Source organism: Musca autumnalis, unplaced genomic scaffold, assembly GCF_047663935.1.
Source record: "Musca autumnalis isolate F117 unplaced genomic scaffold, ASM4766393v1 scaffold_5, whole genome shotgun sequence".
Taxonomy (NCBI): Eukaryota; Metazoa; Arthropoda; class Insecta; order Diptera; family Muscidae; genus Musca; species Musca autumnalis.
Genome location: NW_027412088.1, coordinates 178,481,682 through 178,505,281, shown reverse-complemented (window position 1 = coordinate 178,505,281; position 23,600 = coordinate 178,481,682). Strand labels below are relative to the sequence as shown.

Sequence of the window (23,600 nt, the reverse complement as noted above, 5' to 3'; positions counted from 1 at the left end):
CGGCACGATATTAAGCACCTATTCAACTGCCCCGCCAAGCCTACTCATCTGACTCCAGTGGATCTGTGGTTACATCACATCGAAGTAGCCAATTTCCTGGAACTGGAGATAGACCCAGAGCCAGATTGAACAGGAGAACGAACATACAAACATAATAATAAACACTGTTACAACAACAACAACAACATTAAGAAAACGTTGAACCTATCTCTAAGTCAGGGTAGTGGTTCTGTTGACGTCGAGGACAGCTTATCTGATGACTAACTGGATACAGCAATCATTCCAGCATTGAAAGGGTACCCAACTTCGAAATAGTCAATCGATACACATACTCAGGGATTCTGTCCACATCGACTAAAGCCAATAGAAATAATCTTTCAAGATGGCATGAAGTTGAGGTAGAAACACCGGAACCTAAATCAGCCAAAAGGCCTGCGGCCATGTTAAAATAAAATGGCTATTCTCCATCCTACCTTGCCCCTTGATTCTGCTCTATCCATTTTCCTATTCCTCTTCTTACTCTAGATCTCAATGAACTTCCTCTCAACAACCGGAGCACCCGCATCAGTCAATCCTTTTAAACCCACGGCTACGGGTTCTGTCGTATCGGATTGACCCGAAACCATAGTGTTTCGTCCAGCGTCAAGCAAACCAGCATCAAACCTATGCTTCTACGCAGTCTTCTATGCTGCTACAACAACAACAACAATCCGTTCAGATGTTCAAATGATTTCCAGAGACATGACAATAACAATGTAGAATTTACCTTTATTCTGCTCTATCCATTTTCCTATTCCTCCTCTGCCTACAACAAAGGGATCTGCGCAACCTTCAACATAACCTAACCTAAACTACCGTCACATAGCCAAGAGAAATCTGGAACTCAATAAATTTCCTCTAACGGAGGAGAAGTTGAGTCTGGATGCACATCATCCTCTGGAAAACTCATCTTGGTCAGCTTCTGACATTAGTTTCAAGGTAGTACGCAAATTCAAAAGGAGATTTCAACCTCAAAAAGAAATTCGTATAAATTTATTCTCACTCTGATATCCACCGAAAATAAGTTGAGTGGGATGGAACATCAAATTTGGATCTCAATAACCTCACTCTGATGCCTAGTCTGTCGAGAAAAACTTCGGATGCAATATCAACTCAAACAGTCCCTTAAACGCCGCACTAACTCATCTCAACCTTTTCTCTTTGATGACAACTTCGAGATCTACAGGGTGGCCCAAAAAAGACTGAAGGATTAAAAATGGTTATATCTTTTTTGTTTTTAATATTTTTTTGTCTTTTGCAGGTTATTTACTGGTTTTTGGAGATAAATCATGGCTACATATGATGTGCAGAAACGCGTCAAAATCATTGAATTTTTTTATTCTTCTGTAAGGTCAATTATTACAACTCAACGAAATTATCGTCGTCATTTTAATGTCCGAACAGCACCCAGTCACAACATGATTAGGAACTTAGTCTCCCGTTTTGAGGAACATGGAAGAGTGTCAGATCTTCCAGGAAGAGGAAGAAGTCGATCTGTGCGCAATGAAGCAGTTGTGGAGGCTGTACGGCAGAGTGTAAACGAAGATCCATCTGTCTCTACTCGTCGTCGTTGTACTCAATTGGGAATCTCCAGAACATCCCTGCAAAGAATTTTGAAGCGGTATCTTAAAATGTTTCCGTATAAAATTCAAATGGCACAGCAACTGCTCCCCTAAGACCATCAGGCACGCCTGCAATATGCTATTCGTTTTAGTCAAATAGCCAGAGAAAATGATAACTTTTTAAACAATCTTATAATGAGCGATGAAGCTCATTTCCACTTAAATGGCTATGTAAACAAACAAAATTGTAGATTTTGGGGCACTCACAATCCTAGGGCATTACATCAGCGTGAATTACACCCCGCCAGATGTACTGTTTGGTGCGGTGTTATGGCTGATAAAATTATCGGTCCATATTTTTTCGAAGATGTGGAGGGTGCCCAGAAACGGTTAACGGGTGCTCTGTATAGGACTATGTAGACAATTTTTTGCGTCCACATGTTGAGAATAATCAAAACATATGGTTCCAGCAAGATGGAGCAACTGCGCATATAGCAAGAGCGACAATGGAACTTCTTCATAACATTTTTGGTGAACGAATAATTTCCAGAAATTGTGATTTTGCGTGGCCTCCACGTTCACCAGATTTGACCGCACCAGACTTTTTTTGTGGGGCTATTTGAAAGGAGTTGTGTATATCAATAAACCCCAAACAATTCAAGAGCTTAAGCACAACATTCAAGCAGAAATAAGCAACTTGGAACCAGAAACTCTACGGGCAGTAATGGAAAATGCGGTTAAAAGAGCCAATTTTTGTTTGCAAGAAAATGGACACCATTTGAGAGATGTTATATTTCACACTTAAATGTAAAAAATTTCCATGAATTAAATATTTAAAAACATAAAAAAAATCAATAAAAAATAAAACAAAAAAAAAATACAGTTATTTTTAATCCTTCAGTCCTTTTTGGGCCACCCTGTACTTCAGCGGAAGGATTTGCAGCATTAGTATCAATGTAGTTGGGAAATTCTAGAGGCGATTTCCTCACACATCTAAGAGAAATCCGTATATCAATAAATTTGTTCTCACTCTAATGTCAACCGTGAAGAAGTGGAGTGCGGATGGAACATCAACTTCAATAGCGTTCAGATCCATTGTCCCATTCGACGAGTCTAAGTGTCAAGTATCAAAACTAATTTGGCCTGCTATCTCTGAGTTCGATTCCAAAATCAACATCCAAGGTCACACTGCAACTCAGCCACCTTTGGGTTGTTCATCTTTGACAACTTCTAGTCTTACTTTAGTGGGAGGATTTGTCGCATTAGTTTCAAGGTAGAACGCGAATTCGAGAAAAAATTTCCTCACACATCTAAAAGAAATTCGTATATCAATAAATGTATTCTCATTACACTGATGTCCACCGAGAAGAAGTTGAGTTCGGATTGAACATCCGCTTCAATAGCCGCTAAAGCCGTCCAGACCAATTATACCACTCGACGAATCCTAAGTGTCAAGTTGCAAAACTGATCTGTTCTGCTATTATAGAAATTTAACCGTACTCTCCCTCTCTCTCATTTAAAAATAGGATCGACGGCACTAGGCAGATATTAAGAATTGACTATGATATTTCTACCCTGTCTAATATTTTCTCACTACATCCTGTGGTCGCTTTTCTTGTTCGCATAACTGACTCTGAAGAAACATTCAAGCGTGAGCGCAGGTATCCAAAAATTACCCATAACTAACTTTCATTCTTCAATCCATGTAAACTTATTGGATAAGTGTGTAGATTGTATAACATACAATCCAAACATTCATCCACTATCCAACTATGAAAGAACACAATGGATATAAGATCTCCGCAGCCGTGATAAATAATGGCTGTGCACCATTAAACCTAACCTTAAAAGCCACATTGAGAGTGATATGCATACGACAAACATCCTCTGAGTGGCTGCTCAGGGTCTCAACACACCTACTTCGGTGGGAGGATCTGTCACAACATCGACTGATCCCTCCTCTGAGTCACAGGTTGATGGGTTGTTTTACTGGTTCTTAAGATAATATAGAGTATAAACAAATTGATGACAATGGAAAAATAGTTTCCAAATTTGTTTGTCCCTTATTTTCTACTTAAAATTATCACATCTCACAATCGTGTATTGCGGGTCTAAGTGGGTGAGAAATGTTAGATGTAAGACGAATACCAAAGTGTCCTACTTTTTCTAGAATCTCGTTTCACTTATTGTACATTTTTTCCAAAAGCCTCCAGTGGCACACAACTTTACAGCACAATTTCCTCTTTTTTGTTTTGTATAACAATTCTTCTTCTTCTCATTCATTCGGAAACTTAACCAATAAAACTGAAAATTAGTTTCTAATTCGAAAAAAACACTTACCCACAGCCTTTTTACAAAATGGTTATCTTATGTTATATTACAATAATCTTAGGGTTCTTGAGATGAGAGAGAAATGCAGTGCTGCTCCAGCTTCCACATACAAATTTTGAAGAAGAGAGTGCAGCTTCATTTAATCCTTAATCTAATATGACCGGTTGCGCTATGTATGATGTACCGAAGCTTGTGTTGGTGTAGTCTTTGATGATGAGGTTTTTGTTGTTGATTTACTGGTTGTTCTACGTTGCTGTTGTTGTTGTGAAGGTTGTTTGTTGTTGTTATTATTCTTGCCTAAATTAGTTTCTGGAGTTTGACTCGATGCATTTGGTGTTTTTGTTGTTGTCGTTGATGATGATGTGGTTGATGAGGGAAATTCTTTTGGATTGAAATCAGCCAAGGCAAGTTGTTTCTCAGGTGATTGATCAGGTAACTTGTTGATTTTCTGCAAACGTTGTTCAACAATTTGCAAATGTCTCAGTATATATTCTTCGCCCGGTGCCAATTGATGGGCATAACGTAAACACTGTTGAGCCTTTAGCATATGTTTACGTTCCACAAAGACCACACACAGATTGTGTAGTCCCTGGATATTGTGCGGATCCAATTTGAGTATGGAACGATAACACGTTTCTGCAGCATCTAAATCTTTCATGTGATTAATGTATATATCTCCGAGGAGGATAAGACCCTTAATGTGATCCGGATGATGACGTATTAATTGATTAAGAAATGGTACAGCATCCAGGGGGCGATTGGCATCGGCCAACAGCAGGGCCAAATTAAAGAGGGCACTACGAAAATCAGCTTTCAGGTGGATGGCTCGCTTGAAATATTGTTCAGCTGCCTCGAAATCCGACTCATCCATGGCCAGCATACCCAGGTTGAAATAGACCTTTTCATTGTCGCCATTCTTTTGTAGGATTTTGTGTAGGCGTTCTCGTGACAGTTGTCTTGCCTCGGGGCCACCCATTTCTTGTAACAAAATTGCAGAGTTAAGCAAGGCCTGATCATGCTCAGGATACAGTTCCAGGGCTTTGTTGAAATACACATTGGCTTGGGCACTTTTACCTTGCTCCAGGAACACCACACCCAAATTATAGTAAATATCGGCATTTTCACTGTCATACAACAGGGCTTTCTCGTAGACTTCCTGGGCCTGTATTGTGCGGTTGAGTTTCATTAAGATGTCCCCACGATTTATGTAGGCTTGGACATAATCTGCCCGCATGCTAATCGCCTGGCGATACAAAAAGTCAGCCTCTTCCAAGCGGGTCTGATTGCGAGCAATCAAATTGGCCAAATTAATGAAAACATTTAAATGATTCGGGGCTATGCGTGCCTGATAACTTTCTCCCGGTTTAATGCGTGGAAACAGTGACTTGGCCTTCAAATATGCCTTCTCTGCCTCATCGTACATTTTCAAATTGTTATAGGTACGACCAACATTGATGTGGGCCCCAATATCATCGGGTTGTATATGTACCGCCTGCTGAAAGTACAACAAAGCCTCCTGGAAGCGGCCCTCATTTTCCAAAGCATGGCCAACGTTGTTAAAAAGTTTGGCATTGCGATCATTAACATGCACTCCACTCATAAACAAGGTGTACTCATTTATCCAATCTTTGTTGCGTTGATAGGTTTTGGCGGTATGGGTTGCAAGGAGCACCAACAAGGCCAACTTCCACACAAATTGCCAAGGAGAATTTTGAGACGATGATTTCTGACTTTCTGCCATTGCCTCCTTAATCTTTTCATAACCATAGGCAATAAGCAAACAAAATCCCATTGAAGGCATATACAAAATACGTTCGGCCACAACAAAGCCAACCGGGAAAAAGAGATTGGAAGCCGGTAAAAATGGTAAAATAATCCATGCCAAGCACATTATCAGCATACGTGAATGTTGTAAACTTTGGCTGCGACATGCTGTGAATATTAGGGCTGCCAAGGAGCCAAATGTGAGCAGGGTGGCAACATTACGCAAATCACCAAAGCCCTCTATTAGCGGTACAGTTCCTGTAAACAAAGAAGAAAGAGAATTTATGAGAAAAATTGTTCAATTTTTGTATCAAATGAAAAAAATAAATAGAAAAAATAAAATAACAATAACCTTGAAACAAAATTGTATATCCTAACTCCACGACTTCTGAATATCAACTGAAAACAAAAACGATCTCAATTCGTTTACTCTCCACTACCACTCTCTACCTCCTCTAATTCAGGTAAATTCCAAATATTATTGCATTTCACCCTTTGGGAATGAACACAGTCAGGTAAACAGAATCAGCAAAAAAAGCAATGTGTGTATAATTGTATAACTAATTAGGGAAAGAGAGAGAGAGAGTGACGAAAGGTACGTTGTTCTGGTCTATCCCAAATTGAGGTAAGTAAAGACAACCATAAAAGACTTAATGTAAGCAAGATAGCAGATGTACATGAAGGATTCAGATGGAGATTTTTCTTTAGATTTCTTTCTTAATCTTTTTGAGCAGCTGGCCATTTTTGAATTCAAGGAAATGTAAACAAACACATAAAAGACAGTAAAGAGATTAAAGAAAGAAGATCCGAGGTTATTAAAATAATTTAATTCTTGGAATATTCGTGAACTGAACTGAACTTTTCGACAATGGATAGACTCCTACTGCCTCCTACTATTGCTTAAATTACACTGTGAACACAAATGTTGGGGCAGAGATAATTCCTTTTGGAGATGAAAGCCCTTGGTGTGTGTATAATGAAAACCCCGAAGGACAGATGTGCCGTGAGTCGAACTTCCGCGTTATGGTGTGATGAAGTTTTTGCAAGAGACCCTGTAAGCCATCATGAATTAGCATTATATCTTTGTTTGTTGTTTTTGTAGAGCACTTAAGCAACAGTGAACAAAGATATAACGCTAATTCATGATGGTCCACAGGGTCTCTAACAAAAATTTCATCACGCCATAACGCGGAAGTTCGACTCACGGCGGATCTGTCCTTCGGGGTTCATAATATACTCACCAAGGCCTTTCTTCCCCAAGAGGAATTTTCCGTGCCCCAGACTTTCACCTCCATTTTGATGCACAGTGTTATCTAATCTAATCTAAAAAATGTGTTCAGCTAAAATTCTCAAAATACCGAAAATCGGGAGATACCGTTATATGGGGGCTATGTCAAAACATGGACCTATGTTGACGATGTTTCGTTGGAGATGTTTTATGACCACTGAGAACTTCAAATGTCAAATTACAGCTATTTCGTTTAAAAACTGTAGCTAAAATTCTCAAAATACCGAAAATCGGGAGGTAGCGTTATATGGGGGCTATACCAAAACATGGACCTATGTTGACGATGCTTGGTGGAGATGTTTCATGACCACTCAGAACCTCAAATAGCAAATTACAGCTAGTTCGGTTACAAATTGTAGATAAAATTCTCAAAATACCGAAAATCGGGAGGTACCGATATATGGGGGCTATACCAAAACATGGACCTATGTTGACGATGTTTCTTGGAGATGTTTCATGACCACTCAGAACCTCTAATAGCAAATTACAGCTAGTTCGGTTAAAAATTGTAACTAAAATGCTCAAAATACCGAAAATCGGGAGGTACGGTTATAAGGGGGCCATACCAAAACATGGACCTATGTTGACGATGTTTGGTGGAGATGTTTCATGACCACTGAGAACCTCAAATGTCAAATTGCAGATAGTTCGGTTACAAATTGTGGCTAAAATTCTCAAAATACCGAAAATTGGGAGGTACCGTTATATGGGGGCTATACCAGAACATGGACCTATGTTGACGATGTTTCTTGGAGATGTTTCATGACCACTGAGCACCTAAAATGTCAAATTACAGCTATTTCGGTTAAAAACTGTAGCTAAAATTCTCAAAATACCGAAAATCGGGAGGTACCGTTATATGGGGACTATACCAAAACATGGACCTATGACCATATCCTTTGGGATATAAGTTTGTTGATCACTAGGAACCCTAAGTGACAAATTATAGCTAATTCGGTCTGCAAATATGGCGAAGAACGTCAAAATACCTCAAATCCAGAGGTACCGTTATATGGGGTCTATACCAAATAGTGGACCGATATAGCCCATCTTCGAACTTGACCTGCCTATGGCAAAAAGACCTTAGGGTGCAAAATTTCAGCACTCTATCTCAATTATTGCGGACGCTAGAGTGATTACAACAGACGGACAGACGGACAGGCGGACATGGCTAGATCGTCTTAGAATTTTATCCTGATCAAGAATATATATACTTTATAGGGTCGCAAATGATTAGTTCGATGTGTTACAAACGGAATGACAAACTTAATATACCCTCCATACTATGGTGGAGGGTATAAAAAACGAAGCCTATCTTAGGTAATGAGAAGCAGCATCATTACCTCGAGTTTAGGAGAGGTTCATTACGAACACAATAGCAGGACTTCGTTATCGCTACAAGAAAACAAATTAAACGTCTAATACCCTCCACCATGAAATACTTCGAACCAATGTCCACAAATTGTGGTGTTCACTGACCACTGGGAATCCTAAATACATACCAATTATGTACATTAAATTCGGCCCGAAAGTGTAGATAAAAACTTCAAAATACCTGAAGTCGGTTGGTCAAGTCATATGGGCCCATATTGGCCATACTAAATGTGTACCGCAATTTTTAATTTTTGGTGCAGATGTTTCTTGCCCACTTCGAAACCTAAATTCCAAATTACATCCTATTTGGATCGAAAGCGTATATAAAAACTTCAAAATATCTGAAATGGGAACTATTCCAATGTCCATAATTTTCGGTGAATAACTTCTGACACTTAAAACCCTAAATCCCATATTACATTTTAATCGAGCTGTACCGTTATATGGCGGCTATTCCAATACGTGAACCAATGTCCATAATTTTTGGTGGATAATTTTTCTGTCCACTTTTAATTCCAAAATACATCCACTTTGGACCGAAAACGTCGAAAAAATCTTCAAAATACCTGAAATCTGCTGGTACCGTTTAGGGGAGATATTCCAAGACTTGATCCAATGCCCATAATTTTTAGTGGATAATTTTTCTGACAACTTAAAAACCCTAAACTCCAAATTACATCCAATTTGTGTCGAAAACGGCCATAAAACTTAAAAATACCTCAAATAGAACGGTACCGTAATTTGGGAGGATGTTCCAAAACGTACACCCCTATGTCCATATTTTTCGATAGATAACATTTCTGACCACTTAAAAACCTAAATTCCAAATTACATCCAATTTGGTCCTAGAATGAAACCGGGCGGTACCCAAAACGCGTTTTGGGGCTATTCCAAAAGGCGCACCAATATCCACAATTTTTGGTGCGATATTTCTTAACCACTGGGAACCCCAAATACTAAACAAGCATCCAAATTGAGCCGAAAACATCGAAACTTAAAGATACTAGAAATCGGGCGGTACGTTATATAGGGGGGCTAACCCAAACTATTGAGCACCTTTGTAGGTGCTCTCTTCTTCGAACATGATTAAGTTTGATAAAAAATATCACGAAGTGCAAAGGTTAGACCAAAGCCAGTCACTCCTTTCGTTAGTTATCGTGCCAACCAACCATTTTATTTTTGTCACCGTTGAAATTTTTAGAGTTTTTGGGTCATGGTGTCAGGAAGCATGAACTTGTCAAAGTAGCTTTTGTGACCTTTGTAATCAGGACCAAGTGGGGTAAAATTTTCAAAGATTCTCGATCAGTCTTTAACTGAACACAAGCGAACATTTGTGAACATTTATGAGGGAGGTAAGAGACGAACATAAACGATATAGTCCATAAACGAACTTAAATAAGATTCAGAGAAATATTACAATGCTAAAGTTTGGACCTAATGGGGATTTCAATACAAGTCATCGTGTTTAGCTGTCATTTTAGTTAGAGCTGTTGGACCACTATTTTAGGAAGTATAGACGTAAACTCCGCCGAAGCCGGTCCCACGTCCGGTTGATAAAGGAGGAGAGGGAATACAAGATGATACAAGGAGGTAAATTGACTATTCCCTGGAACAACGTGCGGACGAGCAACATATATATCTACATTAAAGAAGATCCACTAACACAAAGGTACCTCTCTTCTCTCTCCTCTTTCTGAAAGAAAGGGTGCCTCTATAGGCCACTTTCTGAAATAAAGGGTGCTCCTATATACCCCTTCTTAAAGAAAGGGTGCTTCTATATACCCTTCTTAATGAAATGGTGCTTCCATATATCCTTCTGAATGAAAGAGTGCTTCAGTAGACCATTTCTGAAAGAAAGAGTACTTCTATAGACCCTTTCTGAAAAAGGGTGCTTCTATCGACCTTTTCTAAAAAACAGTGCTTCTATCGACCCTTTTTGAAAAAGCCTGCTTCTATCGACCTCTTCTGAAAAAGGGTGCTTCTATCGACCCTTTCTGCAGGAAAAGGTACCTCTATAGACCGTTTCTGAAAGAAAGGTGCTTATGTCGACCATTTCTGAAATAAAGGGTGCTTTTGTAGACCGTTTGTGAAAGGAAGGGTGCTTCTATAGACCCTTTCTGAAAGAAAGAGTGCATCTATTGACCCTTTCTGAAAGAAAGATTGCATATATTGAACCTTTCTGAAAGAAAGGGCAACTCTATAGACCCTTTCTAAAAGAAACGGTGCCTTTATAGACCCTTTCCGAAAGAAGGGGTGCTTCGATTAACCCTTTCTGAAAAAAATGTTGCTTCTATTGACCATTTCTTAAAGAAAGGTTACCTCTATAGACCCTTTCCGAAAGAAATTGTACTTCTATTTAATCTTTCTGAAAGAAAGGTTACCTCTATAGACCCTTTCCGAAAGAAAGGGTGCTTCTATTTACACTTTCTGAAAGAAAGGGTAACTCTATACACCATTTCTGAAAGAAAGGGTAACTCTATACACCATTTCTGAAAGAAAGGGTAACTCTATACACCATTTCTGAAAGAAATGGTAACTCTATACACCATTTCTGAAAGAAAGGGTAACTCTATACACCATTTCTGAAAGAAAGGGTAACTCTATACACCATTTCTGAAAGAAAGGGTAACTCTATACACCATTTCTGAAAGAAAGGGTAACTCTATACACCATTTCTGAAAGAAAGGGTAACTCTATACACCATTTCTGAAAGAAAGGGTAACTCTATACACCATTTCTGAAAGAAAGGGTGCTTCCATTGACCCTTTCTGTAATAAAGGGCGCTTCTTTGACCCTTTCTGTGATAAAGGTTGCTTCTTTTGACGCTTTCTGAAAGAAGTGGTGCCTTTATAGACCCTTTCTGAAAGAAACGATGCCTCTATAGACCCTTTCTGAAAGTAACGGTGCCTTTATAGACCCTTTTTGAAAGAAACGATGCCTCTATAGACCCTTTCTGAAAGAAAACGGTTCTCTAATAAGCTCTTTCTGAATGAAATGTATGTATCCGATTCGCAGAATCCGCCGCGTGGGATTGAAGTTGCTGTTGGAAAGGTTGCTGAATCGACCAGACCCCCGAGGCCGGACATGTTAGCGTTGGACACATTCGAAAAACCAATACTTTTCAAAAAAAAAAAAGTATGGGAGAAGAAAATGGCAAGAAAGAAACACTCATTGATAAGACGGATGATTAACTGATACCGCAGACCTCCAAAAATGTCAAAGAACAGTTATACACTGCAATAGGTACACAATAAAAAATCCAAACTCTTATCAGCGTAAGGCATTTCAGCTGATAAGATCGAACCTCAAGTTTGTGAGGAAGTTCGAGAGGAACTATCCCAAAACAACTAAGAAATTTCCACTTCGAGAACAGAATAAACCCCTATCTAGGCCTCTATGGAGATGAAGACAGAGAGAATCTCTTGGTCGAATAAGGGTATATATTCGACCAAGGCGGCTAAGTCACTGCCTTCCAAAAAGAAAAAGCCAAAAATGGGGAAGAAGGTGCACAAATCCTCCTCATCATCTGCCTCAACTCAAAAATTCCCCAAAAGGTGATGTTGTTGTTGTTGTAGCAGCATATAATGCTGGGTTGGCAGCCGCTGGCCGAAACACTTTTGGTTTCGGGTCAATCCGGTACGTAAGAACCCGCTGCCGTGGGATTGCCAAAAGGTAATGTAGTCGAGTCTGTTGATGAACAAAGGGAAACCATCCGACTTAGGTACAAACTCTACACCTTTTTCAGATGTAATTCGAAACATTTTAGTTGTAATTCGTAACATTTCATTTGTAATTCGAGAATTCTTTTTGTAATTCGTAGCATTCCATTTGTAATTCGAATTATTCCATTTGTAATTCGAATTATTCTATTTGTAATTCCAATTATTCTATTTGTAATTCTAATTATTCCATTTGAAATTCGAATCATTCCACTTGTAATTCGAATTATTCCATTTGAAATTCGAATTATTCCATTTGTAATTCGAATTATTCCATTTGTAATTCGAATTATTTCATTTGTAATTCGAATTATTCCATTTGTAATTCGAATTATTTTATTTGAAATTACAAAGGAAATCATTCGAATTACAAATGGAATAATTCGAATTACAAATGGAATAATTCGAATTTCAAATGGAATAATTCGAATTACAAATGGAATAATTCGAATTACAAATGAAATTATTCGAATTACATATGGAATAATTCAAATTTCGAATGGAATAATTCGAATTACAAGTGGAATATTTCGAATTACAAATGGAATAATTCGAATTACAAATGGAATTCTCGAATTACAAATGAAATGTTACGAATTACAAATATAATTTTCGAATTACAATTAAAATAATTCGAATTACATCTGAAAAAGGTGTAGTAGACGGAGCAATGATGGGTCTGTGACAGCGTAAACTACTTCAAAGGTTGCTGATCCTCAGTCGACCAACCCAAAAGCACAAGCGGTGGTTGTGAAGAGGTAAAAGTCATCCGAGCAACAGCCCCCAGACACGAAAAAGCTGACAATGTCGCATGCCTGCGTCGTATGCCTCGGAGACGAAGAAGGTTATTTAGAAGATCTCAAATGGAAAGACCAGAATCTCTTTAGTTAGTGCATCTTCATCGTCGTTCATGTTTGCGGATAAGTCGAAGCTCAGCTCTGGGCAGAAACTATGCTCGTCTAACCCAAAGCATGTTGATAGTTCTGCGCTACTAATTGTCCCAAATAATATCCGGCTAACAAACATCGACAAGACTGACCCCAATGGGTGCTTCAGCGATTGTCATTGCTTGCTAGTTGAAGGTTATTTTAGGGATATTCTCATCTTGGACGTTGTGCACCACAGCAACGTACGGATTGGATGGGCAGCATTTAAAGGGACCAGGAATCGTTAGATTTTCTTATTTAGACAGTAAGTTGCATTGCCTATCTTTGGGAAGCCAGTATCCTGGCGGCTGTACCTGTTGCTGATCCCATGTGGGATGAAAATGTCAGCATGGATTCCTCCTCATTCAATGGAGCTGAACAAAATACTAAGGTTAGATGAAAAGCAGAACGTCGAACTTCTAAGAGCTGTAGTGGTCACAGGAAGTATGGATTTGCCCTTTTAAATACCGGGACACTGTGACATTGTAGGAACAACATTGTCAATAAGCTAACATGTACGAAATCACAGTTCCTTCTATGTTTCCATGCCTTTAACAAGCCACTTTGTGCGGTCACGCATTAAAACAACAACGACATGATGTTTCCAAAAGAAATCTTGGCAAATTGCTCATGTTGTTATTATTGTATGAACGCTTGACGCGGTACATAACGGGCCGATTCTACTTGGCCCATTAGAACAATGATATCGGGATAAGTCCACATATGGCACAACCAACCCAACTGCCAGGTATCCAAGGCAATCTGGCTTAATCCTCTTCAGGCGAAGAATCACAACTCTTCTTTCGCTGAAGAAGTCCGACCTGAAACTAACGGTAGAAATAATTGCATGTCACTACAGAATAAGATCAACGCCTTGCAAATAGAAAAGAGTCGAACTTGCCGACTACAGCAGGTTATGCGAAAATGAAGAAGAAACAGAGACAATCGAGCACCTATGATGTCGGTGTCCAGTGCTCGGTAGACTGTGAATCATGGGTGAACACACGACACAATGGCTGATAGCCTTCTGTTTCTCCTTGCCAAGGGTCTGAGATGGCTGCAACAAAAACTGACTACCGCACCATGAAACATGACAAAAGCTTCCTCATTAGGCCGGGGTGATTTGTATGGGAGGAAAAAGTGATAGTGGGCGCCTGGAGTTTCTGATTCTTGGGATTGTACTGAGCAAAAAAGTCCATTAGACCATAGGTCTACGGTGAAAATCTAGCCGCCGGATTTTGACTTGAAAAATTAGCACAGTGTAATTTATCGATATTTTCCGAAAAATGTGCACTCTCGGGACCATAACTGCCTCAAGGAGCGTTCCAATGCTTTTGCTTTGTACTAGAGAGTACTTAATTATTGTCTTGGCAACATTTTTTGTCTTTGTGTTGGATCGAAAATCTCAGTAGTTTGGCTGTTACATATATGCCAAAATATCCAAAAAAACTCATCTTAATACCTACATATCTATATCTTCCTTAAAATTACATCTTCTCTCTGTCCACAATGTCTATTTTATATAACTTCTTCTATAGGATGAAGATAGTTCACCTTAAGGTATCCAAGAGAATAGCTGTCAATTAACACAATAAACATATCTATTGATTTGAAGAATTTTGATGGCATTACTCAAATTTTTGCTTAAAATTTATAGAAAATCTCTTTGCAGAAAATTTGTCTTTAGAAGTCCGGCGTAGCACCCATACAATAGGACCGCTCATCCTGTAATATTTTAATGTATATTTGGTTTTTCGTTGAAAAATACAAACAAATTCTCTCCTTTTAAATAATTCCCCATTTCACTTAAAAGCGCCTAAAAGTATGCTACAAAAACTAACACACATTGCCTTTGCCATTGAAAAAAGGCATTACTTTTTTCTGCATTCCTGTTTATCATTTACTTTACAAAATAAAGAAAACAAAAACAATAGGCAAATTATGAGATGTGACACCTTTGACACACAAAAAAAGAAGTAGTAACAACCCGCCCCCGCAACCACACTTACCCATAGTCCAATCACAGCATAAATCACATGGGAATAACAGGAGCCAAGAATTCAAATAAATCAAATAGCTATAGGTGAGTTGACGCACGGGAGCATCTGCAGAAGAGGCTGGATTATCGAAACGTGTAAAGACAGGTAGTTGAGAGCCCATAACGTAGACACGACCGACTAACAGGCAAATGGTAATCGAAACAAGAAATGTTAAACGTTTCACCAAGGTGCCAGACCATGTTATGGGTGATGAAGTAAAAAGGGTTGATGGTGGTGGTGCTGCGGTTGCTCCAGCTGCAGTTGATGAAGAAGAGCTTGGGTTATCCGCCACATTTGCCGTATGTACCGTGGAAGACGGTGTTGAAATGTTGCCGTTCGAATTGGAACTAACTGCTGATGCATTTTTACCAGCCTTATTTGTAGGCGATGCAGATGATTTTGAAGACAATGATGATCTCTCTTCGAATAAATTCAGCAATGTTGACCATAACTGCAGTGGATGTATGCGTTGTACCACAAAGAGTTCATATGTTAGACAAATACCTGCAATGGTAATGCCTTGTTCCTTGCACAGCATTGAGGCCAGCAGGCATAGACTAAAATTGAGAAATAACATTGGCCACCATTGGGTCGTCCTGGCTGCAATGCATTTTGCAGATTTCAGTTTCGAAGTTGCAGCAGTGTTTTGTGGGAGATTAACTGCCTTGGCATAACAGAGAAATGCCAAAAGGAAAAATACGGATGATAGCAATTCAGCACGACCTACCACCCCGGTAACAGCTTCACTGTGTATGGGATGTACGGCAAATAGCAGAGAACTTATAAATGAACATTTGTGGGCAAATGTTGGCCTCTGAGTACACTGCATTACCAGGAGACGACTTGCACGCCGCCACAGTAAGCAGACTGCAATATGCAGCAGCACATTAACAACATGATAACCATATGGCTGCAACTCATGCAGCCAGTAATTGAGACGAAATGTTAGCACGGTCAGTGGACGATAAGATTTGTGAGAGTGTTCCTTGCGCATTGGTGTGCCCCAGAAATCATTGAGAAATATTTGCCGCCAAGGGGTGGTGGGCCTTAAATCCTTGTTGTCTCGTATGGCACTGATATCATCGAATACCAGACCGCATTGTGTTGAATTGTAATAGCCGAGCAGACACAGACAGACTATGGAAAGTAATTGAAAGAGATTTGTAGAAGTGAAAGGGGTCGTTGTCGTTGTTGCAGCAGTAGACAATAACAAACGTTGTTGTTGTTGTTGTCTGTGTTGACTACTGCCTGAGCAGGAGATAGATGAGCTTGATAACGATGTAGAGGTGGCGGTGGTGGCGTGGCTGTTGTTATTTGCAATTCCTGCAACTTTGTTGGTGTCACGAAATCCTGCTGCAGACCCGCCATTTGTTGTTATTGCTGTTGCTGGTGTAGTAAAGGACGTTGCATTACTGGCATTGTTGTTGTTGTTGTTGCTACTGATAACATGGCTGTTGGTGGTGCTGCCATTGCTGGCGTTCTTGGTTTTATTGACACCATTTGTGTGTATAACTAAAACCGTCATATTGCTGTTACTCTGCTGTTGCTGCTGCTTGTGTTGTTGTCGTTGTTGTTTTTTTGTATATATCCTGATATTGTTATTGCAAGTTCTTGTGATGGCTGGCTGACCTGGCTGTTTGTTTGTTTGTTTGTATGGATGTTGTTGCTGCTGTAATATTTTCGGTGTGTATACAATGACTTTTTATGGTTTCTAGTTGCAACTCCCTGGAGTATGCCAGCCAGCAGCAAACGTGTAAGTATTTTGTTGTTACTTTCCTTGTATATGTGTGTGTTTGTGTTTATGAAGGTGGCTGGTTGATGTGGTTTGTCTTAAATATTGAACTTTTGACACGATTTTCACCTCCGCTCCAATTTTGACTCCCAGCCAGTGAATTTATGTGGCATGAAAATATTCTTAAGAGATTTTCCAGGGGCAATAAGGCGGTGCCGCCAACAAAGTAAGTTGTTGTTTGTCAAAACAAAAAGCCAACAAGACCATTAAAATTTTACTAAAAAATTTTTGTAATTGTTTTCTCACATTGACCTTCAAAAATACTGGCAGTGCAAAGTAATAAACTGTATGTCTTTCAGGAGGAGCTTCAGTTGGCTGGTTGAATGGCTGGCTGGTATGATTTTTTTTGCTGGTTGTTCTTGTTGTTATAAGGGGATTTTTTGCTGTTATTCTTCTTGTTACAAGGAGTGTCAAAAGGCAAAGGCAATGAAACCTTTGGCTGTTGTATATAACAATGTTTGTTTGATCGTTTCGTTCGCCCAAGTTTTAAAAACTCTGCGTGTGTGTATTTTTCTGCTTACTTAGAGTATTGAGTTATTTCAGTTTACTAAATTTTCTTCAGGTAGTTGTTTTTTCTTTTTAATTATTGTTTGTCCTGAGCTTTTTCAAAACAATTTTTTACAAAATTCCGTTCTTTTGGTGAGGAGGACTGGGAAGAGCTGTACTCAATTTCAGGTTAACTATTGTTTAAAACCCTGGAATGTTGTTGTTATTGTTTTTTACGCTTTAGGTGGATTTTCTTCTCTTATGGCTGTTGTTGTTGCTGTTGTTTTAAAGCACTTCCTTTCAATATTAATTCAGTTGTTAATACCCAGATTTATGTATATCTACATGTCGAATCGTGGCATACACGACTATCATATGCGGCAGTAATATTGACCATCATCATCACGATTGTGTATTCCATTGGTTGTTGGTATCTGTAAATGAAATGAAATGTAAAAAAAGGATTAAAATATTTTTTCATAATACCCCCCAACAACACCACGAAGCGAAACACATGTTAAATCTCTCTTTCAAATAAAGATCGTTTTACAAAAAGAGGATTAATTGTAGAGCTTGTGGAGTTAAATTTATTAATTACACTGAGCTACAATGTTAGCAAATTAATATAATAAATATTACTGACAATAGAAGAATATCCTTAATATCAAAATTATTTACAAGAGACACATGGATCCTATTTGTACAAAGGCTTCCTCTAAGAAGACCTATTGGTGTTTTATTCAAAGCCATATTAGTATTAATTTAGGTTTTCTATATGAAGGGGATAACCAATGAATCGATGGTCTCAGGGGGTGAAGTGGCTGTCTGCAATCAAAGGCAGCTGAGGGTCCTATAACTTAACCTAAGAAGTACCACTGGTCTTCTATAAAAATACCTTCTTGTCTTAATAACCTCTTTATAGGTGTCCACTTAACTTTCCATAAGAAGATCGCAAAGTGTTTAATTGGATATATTGGATTGGAATACCCCATGATCTTCAATAAAAAGTTATCCTGAGCTTATACCCAAACATTTCTATATTCATCTATAAAAAGACCAAAATTATAAAGGATCCGGAAAGGAGGTTAGGCGACTACGTCGCGCATTCCATCTGTGTTTTAGGTTTGCATTAGCTAACCAACTTATTTAGAACGGAGCCTCCTTGATTACTTGAACCCATCAATGTAGTAAAGACTTAGTTGTCGGGTTTAAGGTGGACCTTAACACACATAACCCACGACGACTTGTGGATTCGGACGATATAAAAATTAAAAATAATTTTAAAAAAAAATTGTTTTTCAAAAATATTACCAAAATGCATTGACGACCGCTGACCATAAATTATAGAAAAGCTCTTTAAAGACATTTTCCTTTAAAAGTCCACACCTATGTGTAGCTCCCACAAAACAGTACGACATATTCTGAAATATTTTAATTACATCTATTTATTTTTTTGATGGCGAATATAATTCAACTCTCTTCTTTTATATAATTCCCCATTTCATCTTAAAAGCGCCTAAAAGTATGCTACAAAAATAACACAAATTATATTTGCCATTAAAAATCATTACTTTTTGCATTCATGTTTTCCATTTACTTAACAACATGTCCGTGGGTTCGATTTCCAGGCCAGACAACATCACATTTTTAACGGTGGCAAAAATACTTCTCAGCGTAATGTTGGCCACATTTCCTGAGTAATTCAGCCACGTAAAACTTCTATACAAGTGGTGTTGTAAGTCGCGCTGCTCGAATTCGTCTATAAAAAGTAAGTCCAATATCTTTGAAAGGTAATACGAATCGGGGAGCACTCATTGATATGCGAGAAATCTCCCTCGTCCCGAAGGGAACATTTGTGGGAATATATAGGTTCCAATGATAACAATATATCAAAGTCCCCAAAAAAACTATTTTCCCATGACTTGAGAGATCCACCCTATGTTCGCCAAGACCATAGTTCAGCGAGGGGACTGAGCCTGGGCGTACCAAAAAGGCGGGGACTCCCTACTAGAAGACGAATTTATACCACTGTCGTTCCTGCGCCTGCTGACCCAGGCCTGAAAGCAAAGCAGTAACCTTACCAAACCAGAGTGGCGGTTCTGCTGAAGACGGGGACTGCTGGGGACAACCTAGGTATACCAAATGTAAAAGTAGTCAATGATAATATAGCGGAACAACGTAGACCATAGATAGACCAACATGAGAAAACGCTGAACCTAAGCCTCAAACTGGGTGGTGGTTCTGCGTAAGGTGGGGACTCCTTACTTGAGGACGAATTTGATACCACAGTCGTTCCTGCTACTGCTGACACAGACATGAAGGCAAAACAGTAACCCTACGAAACTAGAGCTATCATGAACATGATGAAGTTGAGAAGAGAACAGTTGTACTATGCTGACCCTGAGTCTCAATTAGGATGATTGTTTAGCTGAGACCGATGACAGCTTTTCTGAGTACGAAACGTATTTCACACTCGTCACTGCTAATGTTCTCGTTGATAAACTGCTGAAGCCGGCAGAAAACACTAACCTTACAAAGCAAGGGCCATTGAGGATCCAGGAGGACTGTCCAGCGACCGATGCAGGTGGACAAAGTAACTATTTCTCGTGCCTTCATTAAAAAAATAGTGACCCTGAGTCTCAATAAGTGTGGGTGATCGTTCCGTTAACGTCGACGAGAGGACAGTCGAAAGTTGTCGAGAGGGCTTACCGCAGATCTAAGGGCTTCTGAAGGAATTTCGACGGAAGAGAACCCTCCCTCACCCATTACGGTATGAGAAAGCAAATTGCTACGGATTTATCACAGGGAGGTTAGCAACTTACACTCACTTTTATGATGTCCACCGAATGGGAAGTTGAGTTAGGATGCAACATCAACTCCAATAGCCTTCAATGTGTCGAATGGCAAAACTGATCTGAAGAATGGCGGATGGAATAATAACTGGCCATTGTCGTATTAGGTACGGAACATGCAAGTGTGACGGAACCGATATTGATTTTTGAAGGATCTGTGAGGATGAGGATAGAAGACCTCTTTAAGTTTTAAATATAATAAAAGATCTCTGGAAGAATCTTCTATATAAAAAAAGACCTCAGGAAGGGTCTTCAATATAATAAAAGATTTCTAGAAGAATATTCTATATAATAGGAGACCTCTGGATGGGTATTCTATAGAATAGAAGTTTGGAAGGGTCTTCTACAGAATGGAAGAGCTTTGTAAGTGTTTTATATAGAATATTTGACTCAAAAACGGGATATATAATAGAAATCCATTGGAAGTGAATTCAATAGAAGAGAAGACATCTGGATGTGTCTTCATCGATGACTTTTCTTTAGGAAAAGCTATCATCGATGACCTTTTTCATAGGAAAAGTCATCAGCGATGACCTTTTCTATAGGAAAAGTCATCATCGATGACCTTTTGTATAGGAAAACTCATCATCGATGACCTTTTCTATAGGAAAAGTCATCATCGATGACCTTTTCTATAGGAAAAGTCATCATCGACGACCTTTTCTATAGGAAAAGTCATCATCGATGACCTTTTCTATAGGAAAAGTCATCATCGATGACCTTTTCTATAGGAAAAGTCATCATCGATGACCTTTTCTATAGGAAAAGTCATCATCGATGACCTTTTCTATAGGAAAAGTCATCATCGATGACGTTTTCTATAGGAGAAGTCTTCATCGATGACCTTTTCTATAGGAAACTTCATCATCGATGACCTTTTCTATAGGAAACTTCATCATCGATATCCTTTTCTATGGGAAAAATCATCATCGATGACCTTTTCTATGGGAAAAGTCATCATCGATATCCTTTTCTATGGGAAAAGTCATCATCGATTACCATTTCTATGGAAAAGTCATCATCGATGACCTTTTTTATAGGAAAAGTCATCACCGATAACCTTCTCTATAGGAAAAGCTATCCTCGATGACCTTTTCTAAAGGAAACTTCATCATCGATGACTTTTTCTATAGGAAAAGTCATTCATAGCGATCATGAATACTCACGTAGGGAGCTTCTCACGAGTGAGTTGCAGCTCACTTCTCACGTCTCGACCTATCACAAATGACAAGGGAGGAGCGAAAAAAGTGAAGAGGGTTTCAAAAGTTTGAAAATTGAAAATAGTGCCGCATTTTGTGAACCCTTGAAAATATAATTTGCGTTGCCATATCGTTATTTTATTTACAAATAATTTTGCAATAACTAATTTCGTATTTTTTTTATAAAACATTAATTTATTTTAAATTAAATTAATATTTCTAAAACGAAAAATAATTTTTATCAACAATCCACTTTAGACCAAAACTTAAAACTCGACGCCTGACGTGTGCGTACAAAAATACAAAAACAAAATACATGTATTTGTTTTTGTTTTCAATTTGAAATACATGTATTTTGTTTTTGTATTTTTGTACGCACACGTCAGGCGTCGAGTTTTAAGTTTTGGTCTTAAAAATACTTGGTAATTGATAAAAATATTAAATGTTTGATATGTGGCAACATCTGTAACAGCTGTTTTTGTTTTGTTTTGACAGATACATACATATGTACCATGGCACAATTAGGAAGGTAGATGCATCAGCCCAGCTGATCGAATCTAAAACGTCAAAAAACTAGGAATTCGCCATGAAAAATCAAAACAAATAACCATATGATTGGGTAAGTAAGAGATAGCATGTCATCACTTTAAAGACAAACACAAGCGATAAAAAGAGACAACAAGAGACCATTCGGCGAAAATTTTGACAGTTTACATTACAAAAAAAGTTGCTTTGTTGTAGCAATTCGCCGATGCATCTACCTTCCTAATTGTATCATGATATGTACGTAAAAATTGTTTATTTACGCCCGAAGAATTTCCGCAATTTGCAAAAAAGTGAACAAAAACCGTTTAAAGGTCATTAAATGGCAAAAAGAAATGAAAATGTTTAATATTGCATTTTGAATGATGTGCGAAACGACAAACGCTGAGGAATACAAAGAAAACCAAGCAAAATTTTGTGGAAGTCGTTCCATGCGATGCCAATATCTCACTGGATCTTTTGTATTAGTTCAAATGAAGTTGTGAAGGTCCCATCTTCAGCATTTGAAGGAATTTCAAGAATTGTAAATAAATACAATACCTGAAACATCCGATCTCTTCTCCAGCAATAGGACCAATCATATGAATGCTAAGTACAATTCGTGAAATTCGGATCCTATTCAACATTTGAACCAATTTCATGGATTTTAAATACAATTTCTCAATTTTCAAGAAGGTTAACCCTGCAAAAGGCTATATAATATAAACATGCTCTTTTCTATAAATTTAATCCTTCCTATTGTGGCTTGTTCGTGGAATATGCCATGCCAAGGTGGTTGTTAAGATACCATTCCACTGGGTTATTGAAGATGCCATCCAAAATGATTTGGATCTTTTAGGGGTCACAGTCTTGTAAAAAGAATGGGCGAAGGTGGTAAAAAGGTGACATATAACTTGCACTCATGCTTGAATAGAATCTTTGGCATCGAATATTTTGCTGGGAACCTTAGCGAAGTACCTACAAAAAAATTTTTAGAAAGGTGTTGCTCCTGATAGGATCCTCTTCCATTCCTGTTTTCATCATATGATTCTGAACCGCTTCCCATATCTGAAAAATTTTGGCCAACTTCAACTTCACCTCCAAATTACGCCAAACTCGATTGAGGTCTTCCTTGCTTCATTGATACACGGATAAACATGTATAGTTGCCAAAAGAATTTCTAATTGTTTTTTATTTGTTACCTTTAACGTAAAACACAAATAAATACAATTGATAATCATTGCAAAAGATTCGTTTCTTGTCGATTTTTTCTATAAAAAATTTCCATAGTTACATTTTTTTGTTCAACTCACCTTGATTTCTGTGGTGAGAGAAAATTGCCTCACATTCTCACTTTTTTGACATTTATGATAGCTACTTTTCTCACGAACGTGAGTTTTGTTCTCCCTTATGCTGTTTATAATAAGGGAGGAGGCGAGAGTGAGAAAACTCACGGTGAGATGACGTTCATGATTGGGCTGATTATCGATTACCTTTTCTATAGGAAAAGACATCATTGATGAACTTTTCTATAGGAAAAGTCATCATCGATGACCTTTTCTATAGGAAAAGTCATCATCGATGACCTTTTCTATAGGAAAAGTCATCATCGATGACCTTTTCTATAGGAAAAGTCATCATCGATGACCTTTTCTATAGGAAAAGTCATCATCGATGACCTTTTCTATAGGAAAAGTCATCATCGAT

General features: G+C 38.4%; 1 protein-coding gene across 2 annotated transcripts in view; it reads right to left on the bottom strand.

Moving 5' to 3' along the window:
- Positions 1-3,876: 3,876 nt before the first annotated feature.
- The window catches only part of Tmtc3 (Transmembrane O-mannosyltransferase targeting cadherins 3), a 32,373-nt gene continuing 12,649 nt past the window's right edge, over positions 3,877-23,600 (bottom strand). For both annotated transcript variants that reach the window (XM_073957804.1, XM_073957805.1), the window contains exons 2-3: positions 15,013-17,754; positions 3,877-5,954 (exon numbers count right to left, since the gene is read on the bottom strand). In XM_073957804.1, the coding sequence (XP_073813905.1) occupies positions 4,102-5,954; positions 15,013-16,567 (3,408 nt within the window). In that variant the 5' untranslated portion in view covers positions 16,568-17,754 and the 3' untranslated portion in view covers positions 3,877-4,101. The remainder of the gene's footprint in view (positions 5,955-15,012; positions 17,755-23,600) is intronic.